We start from the raw sequence: 26,071 nt of genomic DNA, 5'->3' as shown, positions 1-26,071 counted from the left end.
GTGGACGGTATGGTAGCACGTTGAAACGACACTGACTATTTTTAGTTCATTCACGGGTCTCGAAACCTCATTTTCATACTTCATCTGACGCACGCCCGTGAAAAGGCACAATGAGTAACAGTTTAATCCAGAATTTATCAACATATGCATATAGCAAATACCACAACTAGTGCTAAACAGCTGCGACATTTTTCTTTGTTTTTTAGTGATTTCTCGGGATCACTTAATGTAAATGTTTAGAAATAGAGAATTATTCATTGTTGAATAACCAAAAACAGAAATAGGCTTTTAGATACTGCAATACTTATTATAAGCAGAATGATTCGGATACATAAACAGGCACAAAGAAAACTACTATCCTAATATAATATCACTTTATTGTCTTATATAGTTATGTATTTAATGGATATCTTTATTTTCTTTAAAATTTTTAAGCAATTATAATTATGAAAATATAGAAACGAAGAAATAATACTGAAATAAAAGTGGATTATGTTAGGTCAGGATCTTTGTGTTAATTGCCACACTTTGATCGACTTATCATTACTTGCTGTGATAAGAGTCTTTGAAGGGCAATCGAAGTGTATACTCTGTATCAAATCTGAAAATTTAAGCATAATAAATAATTCCTTAACATTGTAAGTATGTAATGTATATCATCATAAAATCATTATAAAATATTTATATATAATATATTTAATTCATCATTAAAAGTGTTACCATCGTGTGCCTGTTCTTCGCTCAACTGCGCCACAGTTATCATGTTCCATTGCAGCAACTTTCCGGAGCTCCCTCCCAACCACAGCAAGCAGGTACCGTCACAGCAGATACTAGTAATTGTTACAGATACCTGTTTTTGATAAACCTAAAACACACATATATATTTACTTTCTATTAAAACAACCGGTTTCGAAACACATGATGTCAACATTTTATACGTTTTCACTTTTTGTTTTGCACAATTTATCATTAAATTTGAGTCAATTTTATCTTTACGTTATAATAATACAATGAAATACGTCGTTATTATTTAAGAATATATTCTAAAATAGAGCGCACCGTATGTAAAACTCACAAGAGAACTAGACTAACAATACTTTAATGAAGTATCATTTTAGTTAGACTATTGTATTGTTGATTTGTAAGTTTTACATACATACAATTTGTATTTGTATGATAAAAATGTATATAATCTACCCTAACACTGTCAAAAATCTGATAAATATGAAACTACCAACTAATCAAAATACCAACCTATTTATTACTAATAATTATAAACATTTAGTCAAAAAACATAAAATTAGTGTTTTCGTTAAATAATCGTCGGGCTCTTTTGACTTTTGACTTTGTCCGGAGGTTTAGAACAACCAATCAAGGCGTAATACGTGAATAGGTTTTATTTAAGTCACACTATTCCTTTTTTATAAAATAATAGTAACCATAATCTAAACTAAAAAAAAATACCGACATAATAAATAGCATTTAGTCTTGGTCTCCAAAAAAATAAAAACATTTACAAGTAATAGATATATGATAAATTCTCCTTGTTTTTTTATTATTAGTTTTTTTCTAAGCTATTACAAAACTATTACATTTACATTGGAATATTGAGTCACACAAGAGAACAAATAAGGGAACCTTCAGCCTATTTTCACGGATTTTTATTTTAATTATTTTTAACGAATACTTTACGTAATATTTTCCAACGAAACGGACATGTGACACTTTTCCCCGCAAATACAGCGCACATAAGGGGTGACGTTTCCGCGCTGCATATTTATCGGTAATGCCCAATCGAGCAAGGTCAACGACGTACATAAATAAAATAAATTTATAATTACCGAGTTTAATACACTGAGATCCGTAACACTCAAGTCTCCATTCTCACTGGTTGTGACAATCCTGTCTTCGCACAAGAGACACACACCGCTCACAGCCGATGTATGCACTTTGATTTTGTTCATAAGATCCTTCGTAGAATAATCCCACACGAATACTTCACCGTCCGACGTGCCCGCAAATATTTCGAGTATGTGTCGTCTGTATCTGCGAAAAAAAATATTAAAAAAATAACATTTAATTCACATAGTACTATCAAGTAAAGGGAATTATTTTAAATACAATAAATCAAATTTGAAAATTTTATTAATATTAAATTTACTAACGTAGTATTTTATCTAGACGATTTAAGTTCCTCAGAATGAAATTTTGATAAATGATACAAATTTTTTATAAAAACTTGCCACAGGGCGACCGCTTACCAACACCAAACCTTGGGTTCATTACTTTCTGACAGATGATGATAAATGCTTAAAACGATAAATCTGATGGTGAGGTCTTTCGAAACCGGTGGATTGAGATAGCGTGGTCCGGACAACTCTTTAAACTACGATATCTATACTTCTACACTAATATTATAAACGCGAAAGTAACTCTGTCTGTCTGTCGCTCACGGCCGAATTACCGAATTTGATAAAATTTAATATACAGCAAGCTTCAACTCGAAGAAAGGACATTGGCCTTTATGCTTTACACCTGACGTCCAACTAGTATTTAATAAATACTAAAGAAACCAGCTATGTACCTGTAGGCAACAATGGTGATTTTCCCGTCATGATCGAACTCCGCCTTGAGGCCGCGCAGAGCCTGCCCCGCCGTGCCCACGTGGCCCCACACGCGCACCACGCCGTCCCAGCCGCCCGATATCAGCAAGCGATCTGGAAATTAAATATAAATACAATCATTTTAAAACGTTACGTCATTCCGACGAACGAGATGCAGCGGTGGCGACTACGTCCCGCGTGTGTTTTTGAATGTTTGATTTCTATCGCTGATTTTACTGTGTTTATGATCTTTCGCTATCTTCTTGTTTTGCTACGCTGTATTCGAATATACGTCATTATATATCACACTTTTTAAACCATTTATAGTAATTTTAAATATTTTCATCATTTGTTTATCTCACCTGGGATACCTTATAATGAAAAATATAAATATGTATTACCTTTCTGCAACCATTTCAAACAGCTCACTGAATCGTCGTGTGCTCGAAAGCTCTCAACGACCCGACCGTATTCGACGTCGTACAAATATCTGGAAATAAAACATTAATTGCTTTCACCTTTTCAATCAAACTTCCTCAAACGACAAAATTCTGATAGCCGTTTAGGTAGTCTTTATCAGGGAACATGACAAAATTATTTTGTTTTTTCTATAGAAAAATTTTGAATAACAGAGTCTTGAAGCACTGGAGAACTTCTGTGCCTCGGATGCTCGTAAGAAAATAAGAGGTAATTTAGTTCCTATTTTAGGAAAATCTACGAATCGTTCATCTGAAGGCAAACTTCACACATATCAACGTACAACCATACGAGGTAACACCAGGTACTGCAAGAAAAAATAAAAAATGCAATGCATGCACCACATTCATTCTATTTCGTTCGTCAACTAGGAGGTCACGCTGGTAAAATGTCGCAATATGTATAAAGAAATAAAAACGTATACGAAGGCTTATTACATAAGGCATTATAACTTTAAAATGTATAATGTGTATGTAAAGTGGTGATGATTAGTTTTAATTTATCTCTTCAATATTTTATTTTTATACTATTAACCATAAATATGGATATTGATAACAGAAAATTACATTTCGTTGTCCCAGGACCCAGCGGCTACGATATTCTCATCCACCATGACGCACGAGCTGAGCGGCGTCGAGCACAATATGACGCTCCGTATCTGCTTCCTCTGTAGCAAGTCATACACTTTGAGGGTTCCGTCCCTGCACACTGATATCACGCGGTCGCCCGTCCGCAGCGCTGACGTCACGGCTTCCTTGTGCAGCCTTATAGTGTTCACGCATTCCATACTATATTCGTAATCATGATTATCGCAACTTTTATTCGATAAAGGTTTTAGGATCTTTGGTAAAATCTTCCTGACGTGTGGTTTTGTAAACAGCTGCTTGGGAACTTGACCAAATTCCATTATTTGAACTTCCAGCGCGTGTCGATCGTTCATGTCGTAAATGCATTCGAGATCGACCGATCCCTCGTAACAGACGTGATGGAACACTAAAAAATAATAAAATAATTAAAAATAAAGAACTTCGGTAATTACGATTTTGCAGATTTTCAATTATATCGATGTAATACTCAATTAGATAAAATAGAAGGTAAGCAAAGGGTTGCTAGTTTAAAATAAAAATCACAATATACATTTCTCGAGTAGGCTTTTACAAGCACATTTGGATTGTCATTTTACAGGCTTATATGTTACAATTATATAAATTGATTATATTCATCTTTAGCATAAAATATATTAGACATGTAGGTACATTTAATTTATTTTCGTAGCAATATTGTCATATAAAAAATAAAATAATATATTATGTATAAGAATAATAAGATTTTAAATTAAATATAATTAAAAAAAAATACAAACCATTAAAAGCTCTCACAGCCTCCTCCCCTCTTTGCTTATAACCAAATATGAGATCAATCCATAAATGTAAGTGTCTAGACACATACTCTGACTCCAAGGCTTCCCTGAGTTTATTCACGAAATCCTTCGGAGACACGGCCCAGGGCGGGAGACTAACGTTGTCTACTTTACTGCCATTATGTCTCTCCCCAAAATCAATATCGTACATATTCTCTAAGAAATCTCCATTTGCACTTGTATCGTAGAATTCTGGAACTAGTTCCTAAAAAACAATTTTTATTTAAAATGCTGTCAACAGTAATCACATTCAAATAAAATAGAAAATTACCACAAATAGTACAATAATATACTTTCAACTTCAAATTTATTCTATCTATTCAAATCTTAACCAAATAATGGCTTCAAACACAGGTAAAACAAGTACTTAATTTTGTTTTTAATTGATCTCATGCTCAGCAGGAAAGGAAAACATCACCAGCTCAGTATGTAGAAAACTTTAAATAAATAGGCACCGGTATAAAATATAGATGCAAGTTTGCACCACTCATTAAAAAATACAAATAAAAAAAGTTAATACATATTACTTTAACTATTTGCTTGATAGTCGTTGATAGTAGTACTACCTATTAATTTTATTCTTGATATAAATGCTATGTTCTAGCAATAGAATGGAAGGATATCTCAAGGAAAAGGCAAACCCAACCCTTATTCATTATTGATTATGACTGGAATTACAAATATTTTTTAAGTATATGAATAGTACCTACTTTAAAATCAGACATATTTTTCAAGCAATTATTGTAAACATCTTTCACAGAGTTAAACATTCGATCTGGATGATCAAATCTTCCATTTTGGAGACACAACATGTATTGAGGATATTTTCGAACCTAAAACAGATAATTAATTAATTTAATAAAATTAATTTTACTAAATAATATAATCTCCATAAAAAAAAACATATTATTATATTGTAATTAAAACAGATATTGCTTAAATACATATGTTATTGTTATACATATTGTTGTGTTACAAAGTTTGTTTTTTTGTTACTGTAAATAGTAAATTGTTATGTACCTGTATCACTATTACTGAAAATTACTTACTAAATAAAATAATACGAGGCCAGGTGCTGAATAATGAGATCCATATAAAAACTTTGGATCAGACATCTCGTGGTACCTTTCTAGTAATTTTTCCAACCTGTCAGGATTCAAAGCTCCCATTGGTTTAGACAGATTTCGGAATGTTTGAACAGACTCCAAATCCAAATTTTCTGAAGTGTAATCTGCTATCACCCATGGAAACACAGGGTATTGAGTGAGATCATTATTGCTTCTATCTGCAAGGCTTTAAAGAATATCAATACTATACCTTCATCATCATATGTAAGTTGATAAACATTTATTGAGAAATATATAATGATAACAAACAGATTGGAAATATTAAGAGGATTGTATATTGGAATAATGCATTTAAAAATTATTTTGCATATCATGAAATGTGTTTATTATTTGATTGCTGAATTTATTACATGTAATAAAGTAAACGACCATTCATAAAATCTATGCCAGAAATATTAAATCATTTTCAACATAGTTATTTTTTTTTAAATGAAAGATAATTTTTAGAAAAGAAATACATTGTGTCAATTTTCTTACAAAAACAAAATTGTTAGAGATTCAAATACAAAAATATTTACTTATTGATTTAAATCCTGCTGGCTTGAATGGCTATATTTACTGGATGACCATGTTATAGTAAATTATTCTTTCAAAATATCTTATAAAAATTAGAAAGTTAGAGCAAGTATACAAACATGACCTTCATTAATTTATGAATTTTGATATCCTACTTCTCATAACATATTTGTTTTATAATATCATTGTTGTATGCAGAGTGTAGAATTAAATGGCTACTTATACCGAATAAAATGCTGATAAATAAAAATAATTACCAATTTAAATGCATCAAGTAATCAAAATTTGATACAACACCATTTTGCCATTGCAATGTCATCTCCTCTATATGCACTCTGTCTAATTTAACATTCGGAGACTCTTCCAATATTTGGTGCGCCCTATTTCTATCCTTTTCACTTTGGAAAGATAAATATATATGTGAGATTGGACTTTCTTCAGCACAATAGATTTCGAGGCCCTAAAATGAAATATTTTAATAATTAAACAATATCATTTTAATTAGCTGTTGATTTTTTTTTAAATATTATGATTAAATAAAATTATTATTCATTTTTATACTTAGTACAGTTAGGTTCATATTTATTGCAAGCAAGAAAATCACAGAAGGAGCTATTTTTATTATGGATTTAAAGCAAATAAATAAAAACTACAAACAAAAAGATAATTGACAACATACACAGATACATACAACTTGCCTTAATAAAAATCTTCTTTTATATATCCTTTTCATATGTTCAAGCTTCATCTTTAAAATTGGGCTCTGAAATTTAATAATATTATATCATCAATAATCCTATCACTTTTTATCTTTTTTAATAATACCCTGCACAAACCCATAAAAACAGGAATGCTAATAAGTAAAAATTAAGTAAATTTTTATTTTATTACTTATGAGGTACTTACATTTTCAACATTACTAAATGGCTGAAAATAAAGAGTTGTAGGTGTCAATGCAAGTTTTCCTTGATGTCTAACTAGAGGAGAAATCTTTTCAGTTTGGAATTCGCAGATAATTTTTTCTGTAAAATCTTCCATCATAACTGTGTCAAATATCATCCTAGTATAGCGAGAATGAAGAATTGTTGCCACCATACTGTTGTGCTCTGGAGCATGCAGTGTTGAAGCTCTCAGCAGTTGTTGCATTTGACGCAAGCATTCATCAGCCGAGGCAAAATCGAACAAAAAAACGAAATCCATATTTTCATATATAAATTTGTAAGGTGCTAAAATGTTTTCTTCTAACATTTCGGAATATTGTTTTACTTTAACTTTGATCATATTAGTATCTTTTGAACTTCCATTCAGTACAGTATCAATATCAATACATTCCTTAAAATGTAGCTTAATCAATGGATGTGCCCACTCTCTAGGTTCGAAAACCAGAGATTTAGAACAAAGCTTTAAGCGACCTTGCTGTCCACATCCTGTTTTTATTTCCATATTCATTGTACAAGAATAATCTTCAAAGTAAATCTCTCCCGGTTCCAATAGTAACATAGAAAACCTGTGATATTAATTAAATTAGAAGCTGTTGCAAGCATTTTTAATCATTGTGAAAAAAAATTACTACCTCGATTTATTCATGTTAGCTAATAATTACTTCTTGTTTCTTCAAAAAATGTAGACATTCAACGTATAAATTTATAAATGGTTTGTTTCAACTAATATAAATTTACTTTGTTCATAGAAGTTTAACTTATTGAAAACGCAAAACTCAACACTATAACTGCAGGATGATTTTTATCTTTTTTATGCTATAACTATAAGTATTCATACTAATATCGACTGAAAAACTAGTAATTTGTAAGTTAGTAAGTAGTTACTCTAAAAATGTTTTTAATTTAAACATAATTTAATAGAATACATAGTTCTCAAAAACAGAACAATGACAAATGTCAAAACAAAAATATTAAAATATATTATGTCAAATTGAATTGACAATTTTCTTCAATCATTTAATAAGACAGGAAACAAATTTAAAAGTGCTGGTGTGCCAAGTGTTAAAATTTATAAGTATGTTTTATCATTTTATGTGTTTACTTAAATATATGAAAAAATACATATATGAGAAAGACTTTATATAAAAAAAATAGTAAAAAATGCGTGCTTTAAGACCTAGCTATGCTTAAAAATCCAAATTTATTAGTAGTAGTACTTTATCGTATTCATCTTTACAGCTTTTATATGATAGTCAATAATTTGCGCAATAGATATTTCTTTATTTTTGGTAGTTATTTTGATGAACTTAACCTTTATTCAAAAGTTCATCCTAAGTGCACTGGTAATAATTATGAAAAAAGGATACTATATGAGTATATTATAGGAATACATTATAGAATATTAAATCACACAAAAAATCTAACTTGCTGATAAAACTTTTGTCAGCTTATTAAGATTACTTACTACATAAGTTTTATTAATCATTAATGTATGCATGCCACATAGAAAACGAGACAATGTATTATAATAATTATAGTGATGTAAAGACAAATTAAATGTAATGAGTTTATAAAAAAATATTTTTTTTATTAATATAATATTTTGTAACGGCGTAATTCGACTTTACTTAGGATATTACCAACCTTTAAATAATATAAATCAAAAAGTAATATGGCGAATGCAAAATAATATTCGGCGCGAATTTTAACAGTAGCATAGAGAAAGTTGTGTTTAATTATTTTTTTAAGTAATTTATGTTGCATAACTTATTTGTAAAAATGCAGGAAGCCACAAATGCTATATTACAAATGCGTTTCCCACAAAAGTTGTGGTATTTGCTCAATTTGCATACTGATGCAATATTATGGGGTGGTACAGGTCGTACAATTTTATTAAACTATCGAGTTCTCCAGCATTATTTAAAATGCGATCATTCCATCTTCAAAACAACTAACATCTCCAGTTTTATAAGACAATTAAATTTATATGGCTTTCGGAAAGTTACATCTCATCTACAGGATCCTTTGTGTAATTCCAGCAATCCTTACATGCATGAGTTTATCCACGATAATTTTCAGTATGGTAGACCCGAATTGCTTAATAAGATAACTAGAAAAGCTTTAACTATGAAACGGGGTTTTAAGCCGAAGGTTCAGTATTATATAGTTCAGTTCACTTTTCTTTAATTCAGTTTTTATAAGTCAATTTAATTAAAAAGCCTTTTTTAGAGTTTAGAAAATTCTGATCAAATTATTTACATATCTCCTTTACAAAAGGCACGTCGCGCTTTGCGTTTAGCATTGAAGAAAGCAGCTCAAGATTTACTTGTTTTGAATTCATCAAAAGATTGTAACTCACAATATGTTGGTAAGATTATTTTGGTTATTGTAAGATAACCATATGAACAAAACATTTATCCAATCAATAACAGTTCAAATGATTTCAGATTCGACAGATGATTATTGTGAAGAGGAAGAAAATATTGAATTTGATTGGCTTATAACAGACAATGTTAATATGGAACATCAAAAAGAATTTACTAAATCAGGTCTTTTCCCATTTCCTATCCTTAACATAACTTTATCACTCCAAATTCCTTTCCTTATATTCTTTACCAATGTCTTATTAAATCCTATACAGACACTGTTCAAAGTATCAATGAAAACTCAAGCACTACAAACTATGGGTAAGTTATTGAGTTCACAAGTTATTCATAAAATTAGAATTAGAATAGAATAGATTTATACAGATTTTTTGTTTGATAGGGACTTGTCACAAGATGGTCTTCTGGATTTTTCTGGAAACATGGACACATGCCAACCAAACAATGAAAATTTTTCAACTCAATTTCTTAGTATGCCAGATCTTGATGAACCTACTGAAAAAAAATCTGATGTTGAATTATTAGCTGAGTTTAATATTACCAGTGACATTGAAGAACATGTTAAAAGCAGTGAAGCATCTCATGAATGCAATTCATTAAACTGTGTCTTACCATCAGTAAATAATCAGATTGATGATGGCACAATGGCTGAGGTGACTTTTTATCTTTTAATTCTTATTAATATTATTATTTTGTATAACAAAAGCTTTTTTTTGCAGAAAGATAATGACATAAATCATTATCATGGTGAATGGGACCAAATGTTATATGATATAATAGATAATAAAGGTTCTAACCAAGAAGGTTTATCTAATTTTAGGGAACTTTACTCTCAAATTTCTCAAACTATTGATTTATTAAATTCTTAAGTTATTTGTATTGTATGAAATTAAAAATTCATGTAAAATTTTTGCAATGTATTAAAGTAGTTATTTAAAAAAAATTATTTCTTCTGTTTCTTCTTTTCAGCTTCTTCTTCTTTTTCCTTTTCAATAACAGAGACATATGAATTTATAGTATCCATATCTAGCATTTGCATTGGTTGATTTCTTCTCATTACTGCAATTTCTAAGTTTTTCTGCCCAGATTGAACTACTTCAAGGAGGGCACGAATAGCGAGCTAAAAAAAAAAACATAATGAATACATGTTAAGCTTATTACATACATGAACAATAATAATGAAATTATAAATTTACCTTTACTGCACCATTTTCAGTGGCTACCTCATCAGCAGTATAGTTTTTTTCTAAAAATTCACGGACAGTTTTGGCAGATCTACCAGTAGCATTTGCTTTCCATTCATAGTATATCCCAGATGGTTCAGTTTGAAAGAGATGTGGAAAACCATCATAGTCAAATCCTCCAATCAGACATGATATACCAAATGGTCTACGTCCATTACTTTGAGTGTACTTTTGCTTGAGTCCAGCAATATACCTTGTTATGTATTCAAGTGTAACAGGATCTTCTACTGTTAGTTTATGAGACTGACACTCAATTTGTGCGCGATTAATAAGAATACGTGCGTCTGCAGTTAAGCCGGCAAATGCCATAACAACATGATCGTCGAGTAGACATATCTTTCGTACAGTTCGTTCTTCTTGAAGTTTAGCAACAGATTTTTTTTCAACACCTAGCACAACGACATCCTTTCCTCTAACACCAACCTAAAATAAATAGTTTTGCTTTAAAGAAAGTAAAATCTAAGTTTTAAGTTTTAACTTTACAGAGGTACATACCGCAGTTGATCCCTTTCGGACAGCTTCTTGTGCGTATTCTACTTGTAGTAAATGACCATCCGGTGAAAAAACTGTAATAGCTCTATCGTATCTAGCAGACATTGTTAAATATTCTTGTGAAAATGTTAACAAATAGAATATGCTTAGTAATTGCTACACCGAAACAAGACAACTTCGATTAACACAGACTATATCATGACGAGACAATTTAACTCGTAACTTGTCATTTTTGAGAAAAGACAAAGTAGATTTCATAGAGTTAAAAAAATTGGGCACACACCATAGTATGGTAAAACTCATCAGAAAAAACACATTCCCAGATTTTATTTAGCAACTAGAATTTTTTTTTAAATTGCATTTGTTAATTGTGAAAAAGTTTTATTTATTATTCCTTTCTGTATACGAATGATTACTGAAAAACATCTATAGCGACTCTCAGAGAATGCTTTTATTATCTATAGAATCTGACAAATAATGTCAAAGATAAGAAGGAGAATATTGATGATTGATTAACTGAAATAGTCATAATGTCAACATGGCGACTGCCGAAGGCGAATTTGGCCCATGGTTAAGTGATAAACTAAGATCATTAAAAACTGATGAAGGAGTATTTGGATCATATATATCAGGTATTTTAGAAAGTGAAGAAACTTTAGATGAAAAAAAAGACGCTTTAGAAGGCATACTATCTGAGATTGTTGTAAGTGATTTAACGTAATGGTTAGAATATTTTTTCCAATGCGTTTTATTACAAATTTCTAAGAGAAAAAATTTAATTCCTTTTAGGACAAAGACATATCAGATCATGTTACTGAAATATTAGATAAGTGGGAGTTGTATAAACCTAAAGAAGAAAATCCAAAATGTGCAGCAGACGTTGACATTCAGTTAGCGAAGTTATTGGAATCTCAGTCTTTAGCAACTACTGCTCGTCGTGAGTACACAGAAGAAGAGAAGAGAATACGAGAAGCTATATTATCTCAGTATAGTCAGCTGTCTGATAATGAGGTAGCTAAGCCCATTCTAAAATGAAACTTGTTTTGTTTTTCTATCATTGTATGTTTAATATAATACGTAATATACCCATATTTTTCAGCAAGATCAAGAACATGAAGAGGAAAGCGATCGTCAAGATTTAGTTAGAAATACGAATGCATTAGATGTTGCTGCTGCTGCTCGTGAACGAAGAGAGCATGCTCGACTCGAAGCTCAACGTAAAAAAGAAAAAGACAAAGAAGATAGGTAAGTTTTATACATTTATTGATAACAGATGACAATTTTTTATATTACGTTTATTTTTTTGTGTATAATATAATAATAATGCAAAAGTAGAAGAGAACTCAACACTTCTGAATTCTCTATGAGTACATCTTTTTAGCAGTAATACTTGATTAGTTTCTGTGCTTGTAATTTTAATTGACATTAAAACTCAATATACATTAAGATAAGATTAAGATAATTTGTCCATAAAATATTTCCATTGAAATAAACATCTGTATTAAAATATATATATATATTTAATTTAGTTAAATGAAACCTAAATAAATTAGTCAATAATAATTTTAGCAAAATATGCAATTTTTTGATAAGTATGTATCATAATATAATAAACATTTAATTTTTTATTAAATTTCAGAGAGAAACAAAAAGCATTGAAAGAGGAAAAGAAAGATAAACGCAAAACACAAAAAGGCGAAAGAAAGAGATAGCAAGCAACTTTAAATGTCTGAAGCCAACAGGCTAAAAAATGTTAGCGAATAAGTTGGAAACTTTTATGTAGTTTTTTTGCAAATCTATTAAAAACCTGGACTGTATTTCATTGACATAACTATACAGGACTTTTTTTTGGATTTTTTGTTTATTTGATCTTATAATCAGTTTTTTATGTTTAATTTGCAAATGTATATTTACTGAAGGATTATATTTTGTTAAGATAAATTATAATGATAATAGTCACCGCATGGTCATTATTTTGAATATTATGGTATTACTCTCTATAAAACAGTGTATTTTAGTTACTTTATGTAAATGTTTGTAATATTTTACAATATTTATGAACATTTAAAATAAATACTAAATTTAAAGAAACCTTATGTTTTATTTTTAAGTGATTATTTAAAAAAATGGTAGAATTGTATAGAATATTGCACTGAATATAATTCTGTGTAATAACTTTATTTTTGACATCTATTCTATATATAGATAAGATATTACATTATAAGTACTTTATTTCTAATATATTATTAGAGAATATTTTACAAGGCTGGAAATATCATGAGGTACCTTTTATATTACTTGTATTATCTTTTAATTCCCAAATAATGTTAATATTAATATACATTATTGTACTCCACAAACATATAATACCGAAATCTTAGGACTAAACACATGAAAAAAAGAAACAGTAATAAAAGTAAAATGTTACAATGTAAGTAAATTAAGTCATCTAAATTATTATTTAGGTAATTATTTCTAACAGCTGTTAGATATGCAAATAAATTTAGATTGTTTAATGTTTTCCAGAAGGGTATTCCATAACTTTATAGCCCGTACAGTAAATAAGTTATTCAGAAATTTCGTTTTGTGCACAGGCATTTTAAGTATAAGGTACTGTTTAGATATGTATATAGATATAAGGAAGTGTACTAGAGAAATTAAAATTTTTCACATAATGAGGAGAAAGTCTAATTAAGGCGTATACGATCTGAAATCAAACTACCACTGGAGATATGTTAATAGATCCTAACAAACTCAAAACGATGTCATGATCAACTCAGTTAAATGCGTTGCTGTAAACCAAAAGAATCAAAATTGTGAGTTGTTTATTATCTATCGCTGGACGAATGTCATCAGTAACATTAACAAGAGCTGAGACCATACTATACCTTCACGGAAGCTGGATTGGAGAGGGCTGAGAATGGAGTGATTGTTGAGGAAAGTGCTCATCTACAAGTAAAGGAACGACAAAATGGAAATTGGCCAAAAATCGGTATTGTTGATTGGATTAGGTTTTTTGGGAAGTGGTATGATTTGAGCATCTTTCCAAGCATCAGGAAATGTGCTACGAGTGATGGAATAATTTAGGATGCAGTAAAATAGGGCCAACAGAGTCTAGGATTGGAATAATAATTTTAAGGCTTATGCAGTCAGAACTAACGTCATTCGAAGACATGGATAATATGTTCTTCTTAACATCACATTCAGTGATAGAGAAGAATATTAACGGTGGAAATTTAGAAGTTAGTTGCGAGGAAAGAATATTAAGCGTGCGATTTTTATCAACACTATCGAGTACACAAGGGAAGAGAAATGCCTATTTAAAAGCTCGACGTCAATTGATGTGATGATTTACCAACTCCAAGCGTAAGGTTTTTGTTGTGCCCCGTTTTCGACAGATTTGTGGATAGAACGTCGTTGAGCGTCACTACATGCTGTATTAAATCGATTCCAAACTTTTCTATATCGCGATTAGCGTCATTGTCATGTATCTTAAATTTATATTTTTCATGGTGATTTTTCTCAATCAGACTTTTTAATTCGTCCGACAACCACTGTGCTGGAAGTTGTTTTATTTTAACTGGTCTTAAAGGAGCATGGGTATTGTATAACTGAGTGAGAGTATTAAAAATCTACTTTTTTATTAATTGAGTCAGCAGCTAATCATCATCATCATTATAATCAGGCTGTATTAGTCCACTGCTGGACATAGGCCTTCCAAGGCGCGACAATGAGCCCAATCTTCGGCCCATCTCATCCACTTTCTACTTCCACCTTCCGTATATCATCACTCCAACGCGGTCTCCATTCTAGAACCTTCTTGCCCAACGGTTATCGGTTCTTCGACAGATGTGACCGGCCCACTGCCACAACATGTAGCTAATCCTCTGTGCTATGTCAACCACCTTCGTTCTCTGTCGGATCACCTCGTTCCGGATTTGATCCTTCAGAGAAACGTCAAGCCTAGCTCTCTCCGTAGCCCACTGAGTGACTTTAAATTTGTGGACCAGCCGCACTGTAAGTGTCCACGTCTCGGCTGCGTAGGTCATGACCGGTAGGACGCACTGGTTGAAGACTTTCGTTTTCAGACACTGGGATATTGGCGATGTGCAGCAGCTAATACCGATGACCAATCCAGCTGACGAGCATCATCACAGAGTCGGATCTGATCCATTACGAAAAATTACGATACAGAAGAGTTCTAGATCTTCATCTGGTCCTTGGACCAAAATTGTAATATTAAAGCTCATTAATATAATCACTTAAAAGTCGAGTACATAAGATAATAAATATCATAAAGTGAAATCATCGTTCGGCATGAATTATTACTTACAAATTTCTCACCGTCCTAGTGTAGTAATGTGCCTTGATTATTCATACGATACAGCGAAGTAATCAATGCTGCAGCTCCAGCAGTATCCTCAATGTACGTTAAATACAAATCATAAAATTAGCTGTCAAAGTCTACTAATTATAGTACTATATCTATGTGTATCACAACACGTTACTTAATTACCGGATCTTTAAAATCCATTTACCCAAAATTTATTTGTGCTTGCAGAGGTTTCAGTCCCAACATTTAACATTAAAATATTGCTGTGAAGCCACAACCAAAGTAATCATCCGACTCTTTTCGTTGAATTATGCAAAAGAAAACCTTTTCTCGCTTTATGTAATAAATATAACGCAACGCAACGTTTGACAAAAGCTCATCGCAATTAAATTATTAAACGCTTATAATTTTATGTAGAGCGAGCAATTATTTAATACTTGGTAAATGAAAGATCAAAATATTATTTATTCAAGTAGGCTTATGAGTGCTAGTTATGAACCCTGAGTGCGCGCAATAGGTATGGCGAGCGTACGAATGCTTACCTAGTTACCTAGATCCTCGCATGTTAATGAATTAACCATTGATGTACGGAAACCATATTACTCCTCTTAACATTAAGAAAAAACTAAAATAATACTTTTTAAGTCAAATATGATAATTTATGAACAACATGTTCAACTAGCATTAATATTCTGTAGATAACGTACCTAGATCTAACTCTTTGTTAGCATTTATTACAAACCCGGCTGGTTTTCTGATACAAGCTATAAGTATTTTGTTTTGTAAACTTTTATGCATAAATAAATAAAACCTAAAAAAACACTTTGAATCGTCATGTTACAGTTTGGAATTAAATGTAATAAGTAGGCATCCACATAGACTACGCTTCATACCTAGATACACTAGCTATTTGTTACGGCTTCACCCACGTTAAGCGTTCCTTCTCCGTGCATCATAAGTAGTGTGTTACGTAGCTTGATTATTTATTTATTTTTTGTTTATATTACGTAGGTATAGAATAAAAAAGTTGTTCTTTGTTATTTAAATATTTTTCATTTTTTTAACTGGAACTCGTTCCAATGCGGGTACGATCACCAACGTTGTGTTTAAAGTCTATCGTTGGTCGGAATTAAAATATAGTAAGAAAGTCTGCATGCGTTTGGAAAAAACTACTTTACTTTATTATAAAAATAAATTTCCTCTTAATTTCGCTTGTCTATGGAATAAAGCGCCGTTAATATAATATTATAAAGGTACCTTCTATATAAATAGCATAATGCTGCAAGACAAAAGAATCCCGCTTCGTAATTTTAAAGTCCGAAAAAGTGAAAACCATCTGCAAAGTTAAAGTGTAAAAAGTTATCCTGTTATGCTTTTACGTGAGGTTCTATTTTATTCCGTGAAAGGAAAAGTTGGTGTACGGCTGCGCCCTCGTAAGCTGCTTTGAGATACTTACTGGGAAGTGAGAACTGAGGAATAAGTTCGTTTGACCATTTTCATTTCATCTATAAAGTCTTATTTAAGTTTATTGTTTCAATTTCTATGGAAATTAAGTAAATTTATTTACTACACAATATTTCTTATTATAGTAAATATGTGTAACAAAAATTTTAACCCTAAACAATAAACCAAACTTCTTTTAGGAATTAAATAAATTTCTAATTACCACACAATTACTATATATAATCTACAAAACATGTTTACAAAACAATAGTAGATATTAAAAAAAAATTGAGCTTTTTTTTTCATTTTCTAAAAAAATATATTTAACACGCTACAAGAAATTTTATATTAAACGTGTCTTCCAAGTGAAATGTGTTTTTCACGCAAATTTACCCTCAGGAAGCTCGAGCCTACTATACTTTAGTTTAAACGGTCAATGCTCGCTCTACATCCCGACAGTTTTCATTCCGGAACGGTATTTCAAAGGGTTTAACTAAGATGCCGCTGGCTGAGGTCAATGTACCAACATGTATAAGAAAAGAGGGAAAATTGTTTTTATGGCATATAACGTAACGAAATTTTAACTAGGTAAGTAACTTTATAATGAACGCAGCTTAAAAGCGAGGATAATTAATAACCTACTTTTTATTACAAATTAATTATAATGTAAATGTAAGTCACATTCGTTGTTTGTAATGGAGAAAATTAAAAACCTGGTCAATCGTTTGAAAAAGAAAATTACATATTATGAAAAGCTAAATTATTCTGCAGTAATGTGAGCTATACTTTATGGAAAAAAAAGTTGTTATTCCTATGAAAAAAGCTATAATGTATTATGTAACACAAGGCGTCGAATTTTGCTTATAAAATATGTCATTTATTTGGCTTGCGCTGCAAAAACTATCGATCACAATAAAATATTATACATATATGTAATATGATTACAACTCATTAATACTCACAAAAAGTCTGTGAGGCTGTATGTCTAACTACGTTGAAAAATGATGATATTCTTGTCATGACTAGGTATTAATCTTTATCCAATTAAATCTATAAATAAATATCGATAAATAGTATAAAACATAGTCGCTTTCGTTTTATCTACTTCTTTTTTTTAAACCACTCAAGCGATTTTGTTGCACTTTTCAGTTTTCACTAATACAAAGAGCGATACACGAGAAAGGTTTGTGTATGAAATTTGTAAATGTTTTGTACAAAATGGCTTAACTATGGTGGTGTTTTATAAGAAATTGTTTTGTTAAAAATGTATTTTTGTACGCTTATGTAGCTAACACTGACAAAACCTTAGGAGATACAATAAAAAAAAAGTACCAAAAAATCATAGGTCTTAAAAAAGCCTACCGAAAACTCCGTGACGGGATGTGTCTATCTTACTGTTTCAGGTATATCGACTTATAATAACAATTTTAATCTATCACAAATTTGTAAAAATCTATACGTGTATAAATAGTTTGCGAAGCCTTTTTCTTAAATTCATAGTCACACGCTTGATTTACGGGAAAAGTTTTAGGATTATTTTAATGTTTTTTATATTTCTATAATATTCAATCAATTTTCGAAAAATACAGAATTGATCTCCATTAGCAGTCTGTAAATTTCCCACTTTTGAAATTAAGCACATGCAGCTTTCATCAGGATATTTTCCTTCACCGCCGAGCACGAGATGAATTATAAACACAAATTAAGCACATGAAATTCAGTGGTGCTTGCCTGGGCTTGAACCCGAAATCATCGGTTAGGATGCACGCGTTCTAACCACTGGGCCATCTCGGCTCTCATAATTGATATCCATGCAATTATATTTTTAAAACATGTTAAAAAGCGTGGAGCTAATACTTGTTGCCTTTCAGGCAGGATATATTATAGACACAATTTTATTTAACTAAAATAACTTTGTATTTTTAGAGTAACGACTGAGAGTCTTGCCGGTTTTTCTCGGTAGAATCTACATTACAGTCCCAGTTTTACTTAATATAGTCGTGTAAAATGACGATTCAAAAGAGCTTGTAAAAGCGTACTTGAATAAAGTATATTTTGGTTTTGATTACGCGGTAGGATCTTAGACTGCACTCATACGAAAATTGGAAAAGTGATTTGGATGCAAGTCGTACTTGTCAACGCTTCAGTCAGTTCCTAAGAGGTCCGTTTACAATTTCGTTCGTTCTAACGTTGATAAATTTTTGTTGATGTATTTTCAATAATTGATTCAGAAGGGTTTTAACTAGTGAACGAAATGAAAAAAAAAAATCACTCCGGCTTTGCTAACGTGCTCCGCGTAATCCAATAGAGTTAGTTGGTATTACGATATAAATGTTTTATGTAGACCCTAGTATACCCATATGAAGTAGAGTCATTACTAGTGTTAATATAATTATGTTCTTTAAATTATATACAATAAAGTAATTTTGTATTTAGTAGCCGTCGATAGCGCTTTATTGTTGATGTTATTCAATCGATATTTAGTTGGATAAGTATAACCGATATTTAAAATAGTACTGTTATGTATCTAGTACTTAAAAAATCTACGTAATGTATGTTCACCTTAAAGGATAATTTATTATAATTTCGTAAATAAAATTAATATAATCCGTCAAAAAATATCAATCTGAAGATTAGCCGCGTAAGCATGACGCAATCCTTTTCATGAGGATTATGCAGAGGCACACGTGGACAGTTTTACGGTTATGTTAACAGGGTTTATACTTACGAGTTGGAGCGAAATTTAAACCGATTAGCGTCGACCCGCGACCCTCGCTGGTCTTTATCTCAGTACCCGTTCAGTTTTTCAGGATTAAATAGCATTAATGTACGTTCATTTATTTGGAAAACAAATGGTTCGTATCTTTGTAAGTAACGGTTTGGAACACAATTTTAATTTCTAACTACTTTTATAATACAAACTGAATAACTAATTTGATATTTTTTTTCATTAGTCCCATTTTTATCAATGCACCGTTGAATCGTCGTTTTCGTTTAGTATTGAAATTAATGTTAAGTTACCGCTTGTTCGGAATGTAGATTGTACTGAAAAACCAGTGTGAACAAGAAACCTTACTTTTCTAACAAAATTAATGCCTCCAAGTAGGTATTTTGTGAATAAAATGATGTTTTTTAAAACGTGCTGAATTTTAATACATATATGGATATGAGGTTCGTCTTCCTAAGTAAGTACTAAGTACTATTACTAACTAAAGTAAAGTACTAACCAACTAATGTACTAAGTAATTTATTGAATATTTAATATGAGCATTAGTAAATATTTTTTAGGCAAAAGGCAAACTAATAACATACAATAGAAATCAAAGAAATGTATTAAATAAATACATTACTTATTTTCACAATATATTATATTTTAACGAGATATAACAATGTTATTATGTCTGTGAAGTCCTTAAAAAATAACTAACTTAGGTATAAGTCCGTAGATCGTACATTCTAAGCTGTTTCTAGCTTAGTAACGTATCGTATTACTTACTTGGATTATCCGCGTGAGATGAGAATGTGATACGACTTTTTGAAACTGAGGATTTCCGCAAGATGTTGTTTTCTGTTTGTTAGTGAATATTTTGGCTTTGATTTTTTACTGCATTATTTAAGAAAATTGTTTCTAATAAGTAAGATTTTATAATAAGCCTGCAGTTGACCATATGTACATACAAACACCTTAGCACTATTTCCATGTAGGTAATAATAGGTATAAATCTGATAAAATCATAAATATTAGAAAAAAATATTTTTGAGAATTTCATAACGCGCCAACGCACGAAAACTGTTATCTTCAATTTACTTTGATTAGGTTCCATTAAATTCTGGTAGTTTTATACAAATCTTTATAAGAGCTATATCGAATAAAATAATGTACATAACTAAAAAATGGTATAAGTATATTTAAAAAACAGAGTTTAATGATTCCATAATAAAATATTGAATGCTGAAATAACGTTTATTTTTTTCTCATAAAAATATTTCCTACAGATCCAGCAAATAAGTTTTCGCAATAAAAATGGAATGAAGTAAAATCAAACGTCAAAATGTGATTGATGTTATTTTATCAACATTCATGTGGTTTGGGTGCACAGATCTCTCTCGCTATGTTTCTTTCTGATACACTTATATCTGTGTATTGGTGCCAGAAATGTAAATATAGCAAATTATCAATTATAGAATTGTTGTTAAATATTAAAATATTTGTTAAAATTATGTCGTCAAATATACATTTGACATTGCAGGAAAAGGCTACATGAAAGGAGGGCTATGCTCTTACAGAAATAAATACGTATTTATATACGTATTTATTTCTGTAAGAGCATAGCCTCAAGTATCAAGTATATGTATATGCAACTAGTGTGATAAAAATATTATTCTTTAGCTATTATTATATATTCCCAAATGTAACATTTATGTAGAAATAATATATTTTTACAGATGGATGGATATTAAAAAAATGGTAAAAAATATATCATCTCTTATTTGATTATAAACAAGTCGATTTACACAAAGTAATCAAAGATTGAAAATTTTGACTCTTTTGCAACGATTAAAAATTTATACTTTACATGAGTATTATGCACTTCAATGCTTATCTGATACTATTTATTTCGACAAATTAATGAAGAAGTCAAAATTCAACAAGAAGTTTTATTTCCGATTTAGATAAATATTTTCAACGGTTCGTCAAATGAGTAATTGGTTTTACTAATGCAAGTTAAATTACATTTAAAACAAATTCTGTTATTGTATAAAGATTTTCGTATTTTTTATTACGATTGAAGACTATTGGAAAATACTCATTTATTGCGATCGGATGTTCTTCAATGGTGTCAAATGTAATCGTCCGTGACGCGCTTCGTGATCATTCCTTTGATGTTATCCTTCATAGAGGCATTTGAGCTTATTCCATTTTCTTTCTTTGATCAATCTCGTTTGTATACACACGAAGCATTTTTAAATCGGATTAATTTTTAATTCAATTGTTAGGCGTTACTGTAACTTCTGTTAATCTATTACGTTAGTCAAGCCTCATCTATTTTGGTATTGTGTACTTTCTTAAAGTAATGTAAAGGAAAAATAAAATGTTAACATTAGTTGTTAGCTTTGTGCCTACTTCAGTTTAGCTTATACCTCCGTTTGATATTATTTTTTGTTTGAATAATATATTTATGTGTTATGTGTGACGCTCTGATAGCGAATATTAGTCGTGGAAAACATTTTTTTTTCTAGATTTAACCTTGAATATAAAATTCACGGGTATTTTAAAGAACATATTCATTATATACGAAGCCTATGTCTAGACCTAAACAATTTACTACAAAATTATTTACTATTAAAGACGAAAATTAATTACAATATAATCATATTATGTAAATTAAGTAAAAAGTATTAGACGATAGATGTACATATCGTCGTTGCACCTACAAAAGTCGCTATGTGTTTTTTTCATATTTTTAGATCGTTATGCATATATTTGAAAAAAAACACATAGCAACTTTTGCGGGCGCAACGACTATATGTACATTATATAGTTTTATTTTGATATGTATAGTTCTGGCTTCTGTTGTACGCCACAAAGGCGTTATATGGTAGAACTGCCAGTATAATCGTATATTCCCGGGCTGGTCATGAATCACGAGACTAACGCGATTTATTGCCCGGGATCCACGTGCGCCCAACTCTTTATTACCTTTGCCACACCAAAACGATATATTGTAATGAATATTTAAACAAGTACTTTCGAAGTTGTGTCAGCGATATCCACAATCTGGAAAATATCATATCATAAATTAAAAATTTAATATAAATAAATTGCGATTATTAGTAGATCGTACCTTGTATTAATTTTAAAGAGCCTAGGTAATAAAAAAAGAATTAATAATAGTACATAAAACATTTTGATTTTTTTTATCATTTAAGTAATATAATTTTAAAATGACTATATGACATTCCACGCAGAGCCTAAGTCGGTGATTTGGACAGGATGAAATTTTACACAGGAACGTGAGCACCTAGAGTATTTTTCGAAAAGAAATCCCTATTTAGGAATACTTTTATGAATAAAAGTCATTCGTTAAAGCTCTTGCGAATATTCATACCTTAAGAAGGTAAATTGGAGAGGTAAATTTGTATGGAAGATCGTAGTTTTTTATATTAATACAAAAATTTCAAATATGCAAATCGCTATTTAGATTTGTGTTTATAAGTAAAAACCAACATGTTAATGTTTTGTGATTGGAATCCTATTGGGTACAAGGTTACTCAGACTAGTTAGCCCATTAGACAAATATCATATTATGTCAAAATGTATTGAGGCTAAAACTGTGTCACAGTACCTACGGGACGTTGTAACTTGTAGTTATTAAGAGATTTTAGATATTTTTATGAACCCAAGTTTTAAAAGCTCAGTCTATATTTTTTAAAATGGCTCTTACATATTATTTTTTATAAAGCTGACAATATTCAAGTTTAAGATAAAACTAAATATAGACGAAGTTGATATTAAAGATTGAAGATAATTTGGAAGAAAATGTAATATATTAAAGCAATACCGTTTCCAAGGTTTATTCGTTTTAATTTAGAGTCCAAATTATGCAAATATAAAGAAATATAATCAACACAATAATTACAAATAATTATTTAACTGTTGTGTGTTGATTATATATATTTTTTTTCTGTTTTATTTCGTCGATCTACAGATGATGCAGCACTAAAAAAATATATATATCTACAAAATTATATCAAGGTAAATGTGTACGTACAATTCAGGATCAGCGAAGACCTTCGATATTAATATCTGTCCCTATTTCAATAAACAAGCTGGAAAGCCTCGGTGTCAGAGAAACTATTTAAGGATTACCGATCGGACAGATTCCAGTGTATTACCTATACTAGCTAAAGCTTATCGTGATTAGCTGGTTATTTATAGTATGCTGCACTATGAGACCAAACTGATGAATTTCTATTGATTTTCTTACCCATCTGCCACTGAACTTGTGTCAAATTATTTCATATGCGGATTATACTTTCCTGATTGGTTAAAGATTGGGTGATGTATTTATACAAATTATATAATATAATTCATAAAATTTCTGGGTGTGTTCGGTAGTCAATGATTAATGTTTATAAATTGTACCCATTTTAATTTCATTAGAGTTTTATATAAAATATAATTTTATATTTTTTTAAAACCTTATTTAATAAATGGGTCGTTGAACTTAAGTTCTGAAACGCATAAATTGAATGTAAATTTTCGATAATTTTTACATTATATCCGGCGTATTGGCTTTATCGAAATTTTACTTTTTTAATACTTAAAAAAAATTTTGTATATGTGGCAGAATTTCGTTGAAATTGAGACACATGCAGGTTTCCTCACGTTGTTTTCCTTCACCGCCGAGCACGAGATGAATTATAAAAACAAATTAAGCACATGGAAATTCAGTGATGCCTGCCTGGGTTTGACCCCGAAATCATCGGTTAAGATGCACGCGTTCTAACCACTGGGCCATCTCGGCTCTATAAAATCTATAGATATTTTTTTATATAATGTTAACACATATATGAGGATATCAATTATCAATATATTTTAAAAATAATGTACGAATATAGTTATAACTTTGTTACGAACGAATATAGTTTTAACTGTCTGACCGCTAAGATTTTTATTTTATTAAGCTTATTCCACTTCAATACCAATGAGTACTGATGAAACATATTTCGGATATATTTTTTTATCGCTGAATACGAGAAGAAGAAAATCTATCTAAAAATAAATACCTGTATAAGCCATCGAGTTTTGGTTTTTTTATGGCATTGGTTGGCGGACGAGCCACAATTACTCAGGTGGCCCATATCCACCTGATGGTAAGTGGTCACCACCGCTCATAGACAAAGGCGTGGTAAGAAATATTAACCATTCCTTACATCACCCATGCGCCACCAACCTCGGGAACTAAGATGTTATGTCCCTTGTGCCTGTGATTACACTGGCTCACTCACTCTTCTAACCGTAACACAACAATACAGAGTACTGTTATTTGGCGGTAGAATATATGATGAGTATATGGCTCTAGCTAAATGATGGCTAATGGCACTGATGGCCTTCTATGACCAAAAGATTAAATTAACTGTTTAATAATAAATTATATGCTGTTGGTCCTACTGGCGGCTACCAGCGTGACCGTTAGCGTAATCGGGCGTGCGTGGACCTACAAGATTTTGCCATGAAATTACAGCTTCTTGAGCCGAGTGACGTCAACCCTGAGGATATTTCCTCAAATAAAAAAAAAAGTCAACAAATAACTTTTTGACTTATTTTTAATTATAACATTGACTGAAGGATTGTTAAAGAGGTCATTTAATTTAATTAACAATTTTTAAAATTTTACATAACATAACATAAGCAGCCCGTAAATGTCCCACTGCTGGGATAAAGGCCTCCTCTCCCTTTGAGGAGAAGGTTTGGAGCATATTCCACCACGCTGCTCCAATGCGGGTTGGCGGAATACACATGTGGCTGAATTTCGTTGAAATTAGACACATGCAGGTTTCCTCACGATGTTTTCCTTCACCGCCGAGCACGAGATGAATTATAAACACAAATTAAGCACATGAAATTTCAGTGGTGCCTGCCTGGGTTTGAACCCGAAATCATCGGTTAAGATGCACGCGTTCTAACCACTGGGCCATCTCGGCCCAGTGGTTAGAACGCGTGCATAAAATTTTAAGATTTTATAATACCTAAATATTTTATGTATTATATTGTTTACTATAATTTTGTAACAATATAAATTATAAATAAACAATTAAGAATCTATAAGTGGGAGAAATCTCTCTACCAACAAAAAGCTATTTGCTTGATAAAATACAATAGCAATTTTCATGATAATATATTATAAATATATAACTTCAATATCTAAAATAAACAAGAGTGAACAAGTAATGGATAGATTGTGGATTGTAATATTGGTTTTATTATTAAAAATAGCAACAATGATTTTGTTTTCAAGTTTCCGCTTTCGTTGACAATTGACATTTAACTTTATTAGACTGACAGTGACAGTCGTTTGTTGTTTTA

At 30.8% G+C, this 26,071-nt stretch overlaps 4 protein-coding genes across 4 annotated transcripts; 2 read left to right on the top strand and 2 right to left on the bottom strand.

Annotated features, from left to right (window-relative positions):
- Positions 1-359: 359 nt before the first annotated feature.
- LOC125077350 (protein FAN-like) lies at positions 360-8,004 on the bottom strand. The gene is made up of 13 exons (XM_047689273.1): positions 7,717-8,004; positions 7,050-7,650; positions 6,835-6,906; positions 6,401-6,603; positions 5,550-5,793; positions 5,211-5,333; positions 4,444-4,705; positions 3,647-4,073; positions 3,005-3,093; positions 2,585-2,717; positions 1,842-2,046; positions 721-865; positions 360-601 (listed from the first exon to the last, which is right to left on the bottom strand). The coding sequence occupies exons 1-13, from the start codon at positions 7,728-7,730 to the stop codon at positions 501-503; spliced, it is 2,619 nt and encodes an 872-aa protein (XP_047545229.1). The 5' UTR covers positions 7,731-8,004; the 3' UTR covers positions 360-500.
- An 859-nt stretch (positions 8,005-8,863) lies between these two features.
- Positions 8,864-10,407, top strand: LOC125077309 (heat shock factor protein 3-like). The gene is made up of 6 exons (XM_047689218.1): positions 8,864-9,235; positions 9,314-9,452; positions 9,532-9,633; positions 9,726-9,771; positions 9,851-10,121; positions 10,188-10,407. Exons 1-6 carry the CDS (start codon positions 8,864-8,866, stop codon positions 10,335-10,337), a joined length of 1,080 nt encoding a protein of 359 aa, XP_047545174.1. The 3' UTR covers positions 10,338-10,407.
- Positions 10,371-11,409, bottom strand: LOC125077306 (proteasome subunit alpha type-7-1-like). Its single transcript, XM_047689216.1, has 3 exons — positions 11,208-11,409; positions 10,665-11,135; positions 10,371-10,588 (listed from the first exon to the last, which is right to left on the bottom strand). Exons 1-3 carry the CDS (start codon positions 11,307-11,309, stop codon positions 10,412-10,414), a joined length of 750 nt encoding a protein of 249 aa, XP_047545172.1. The 5' UTR covers positions 11,310-11,409; the 3' UTR covers positions 10,371-10,411.
- A 303-nt stretch (positions 11,410-11,712) lies between these two features.
- LOC125077308 (coiled-coil domain-containing protein 43) lies at positions 11,713-13,259 on the top strand. The gene is made up of 4 exons (XM_047689217.1): positions 11,713-11,907; positions 11,994-12,215; positions 12,304-12,449; positions 12,844-13,259. The coding sequence occupies exons 1-4, from the start codon at positions 11,743-11,745 to the stop codon at positions 12,914-12,916; spliced, it is 606 nt and encodes a 201-aa protein (XP_047545173.1). The 5' UTR covers positions 11,713-11,742; the 3' UTR covers positions 12,917-13,259.
- Positions 13,260-26,071: the final 12,812 nt, after the last annotated feature.

The sequence above is a fragment of the Vanessa atalanta genome, chromosome 3, assembly GCF_905147765.1.
Source record: "Vanessa atalanta chromosome 3, ilVanAtal1.2, whole genome shotgun sequence".
NCBI lineage: Eukaryota > Metazoa > Arthropoda > Insecta > Lepidoptera > Nymphalidae > Vanessa > Vanessa atalanta.
This window is presented reverse-complemented; position numbering and strand designations above follow the sequence as displayed.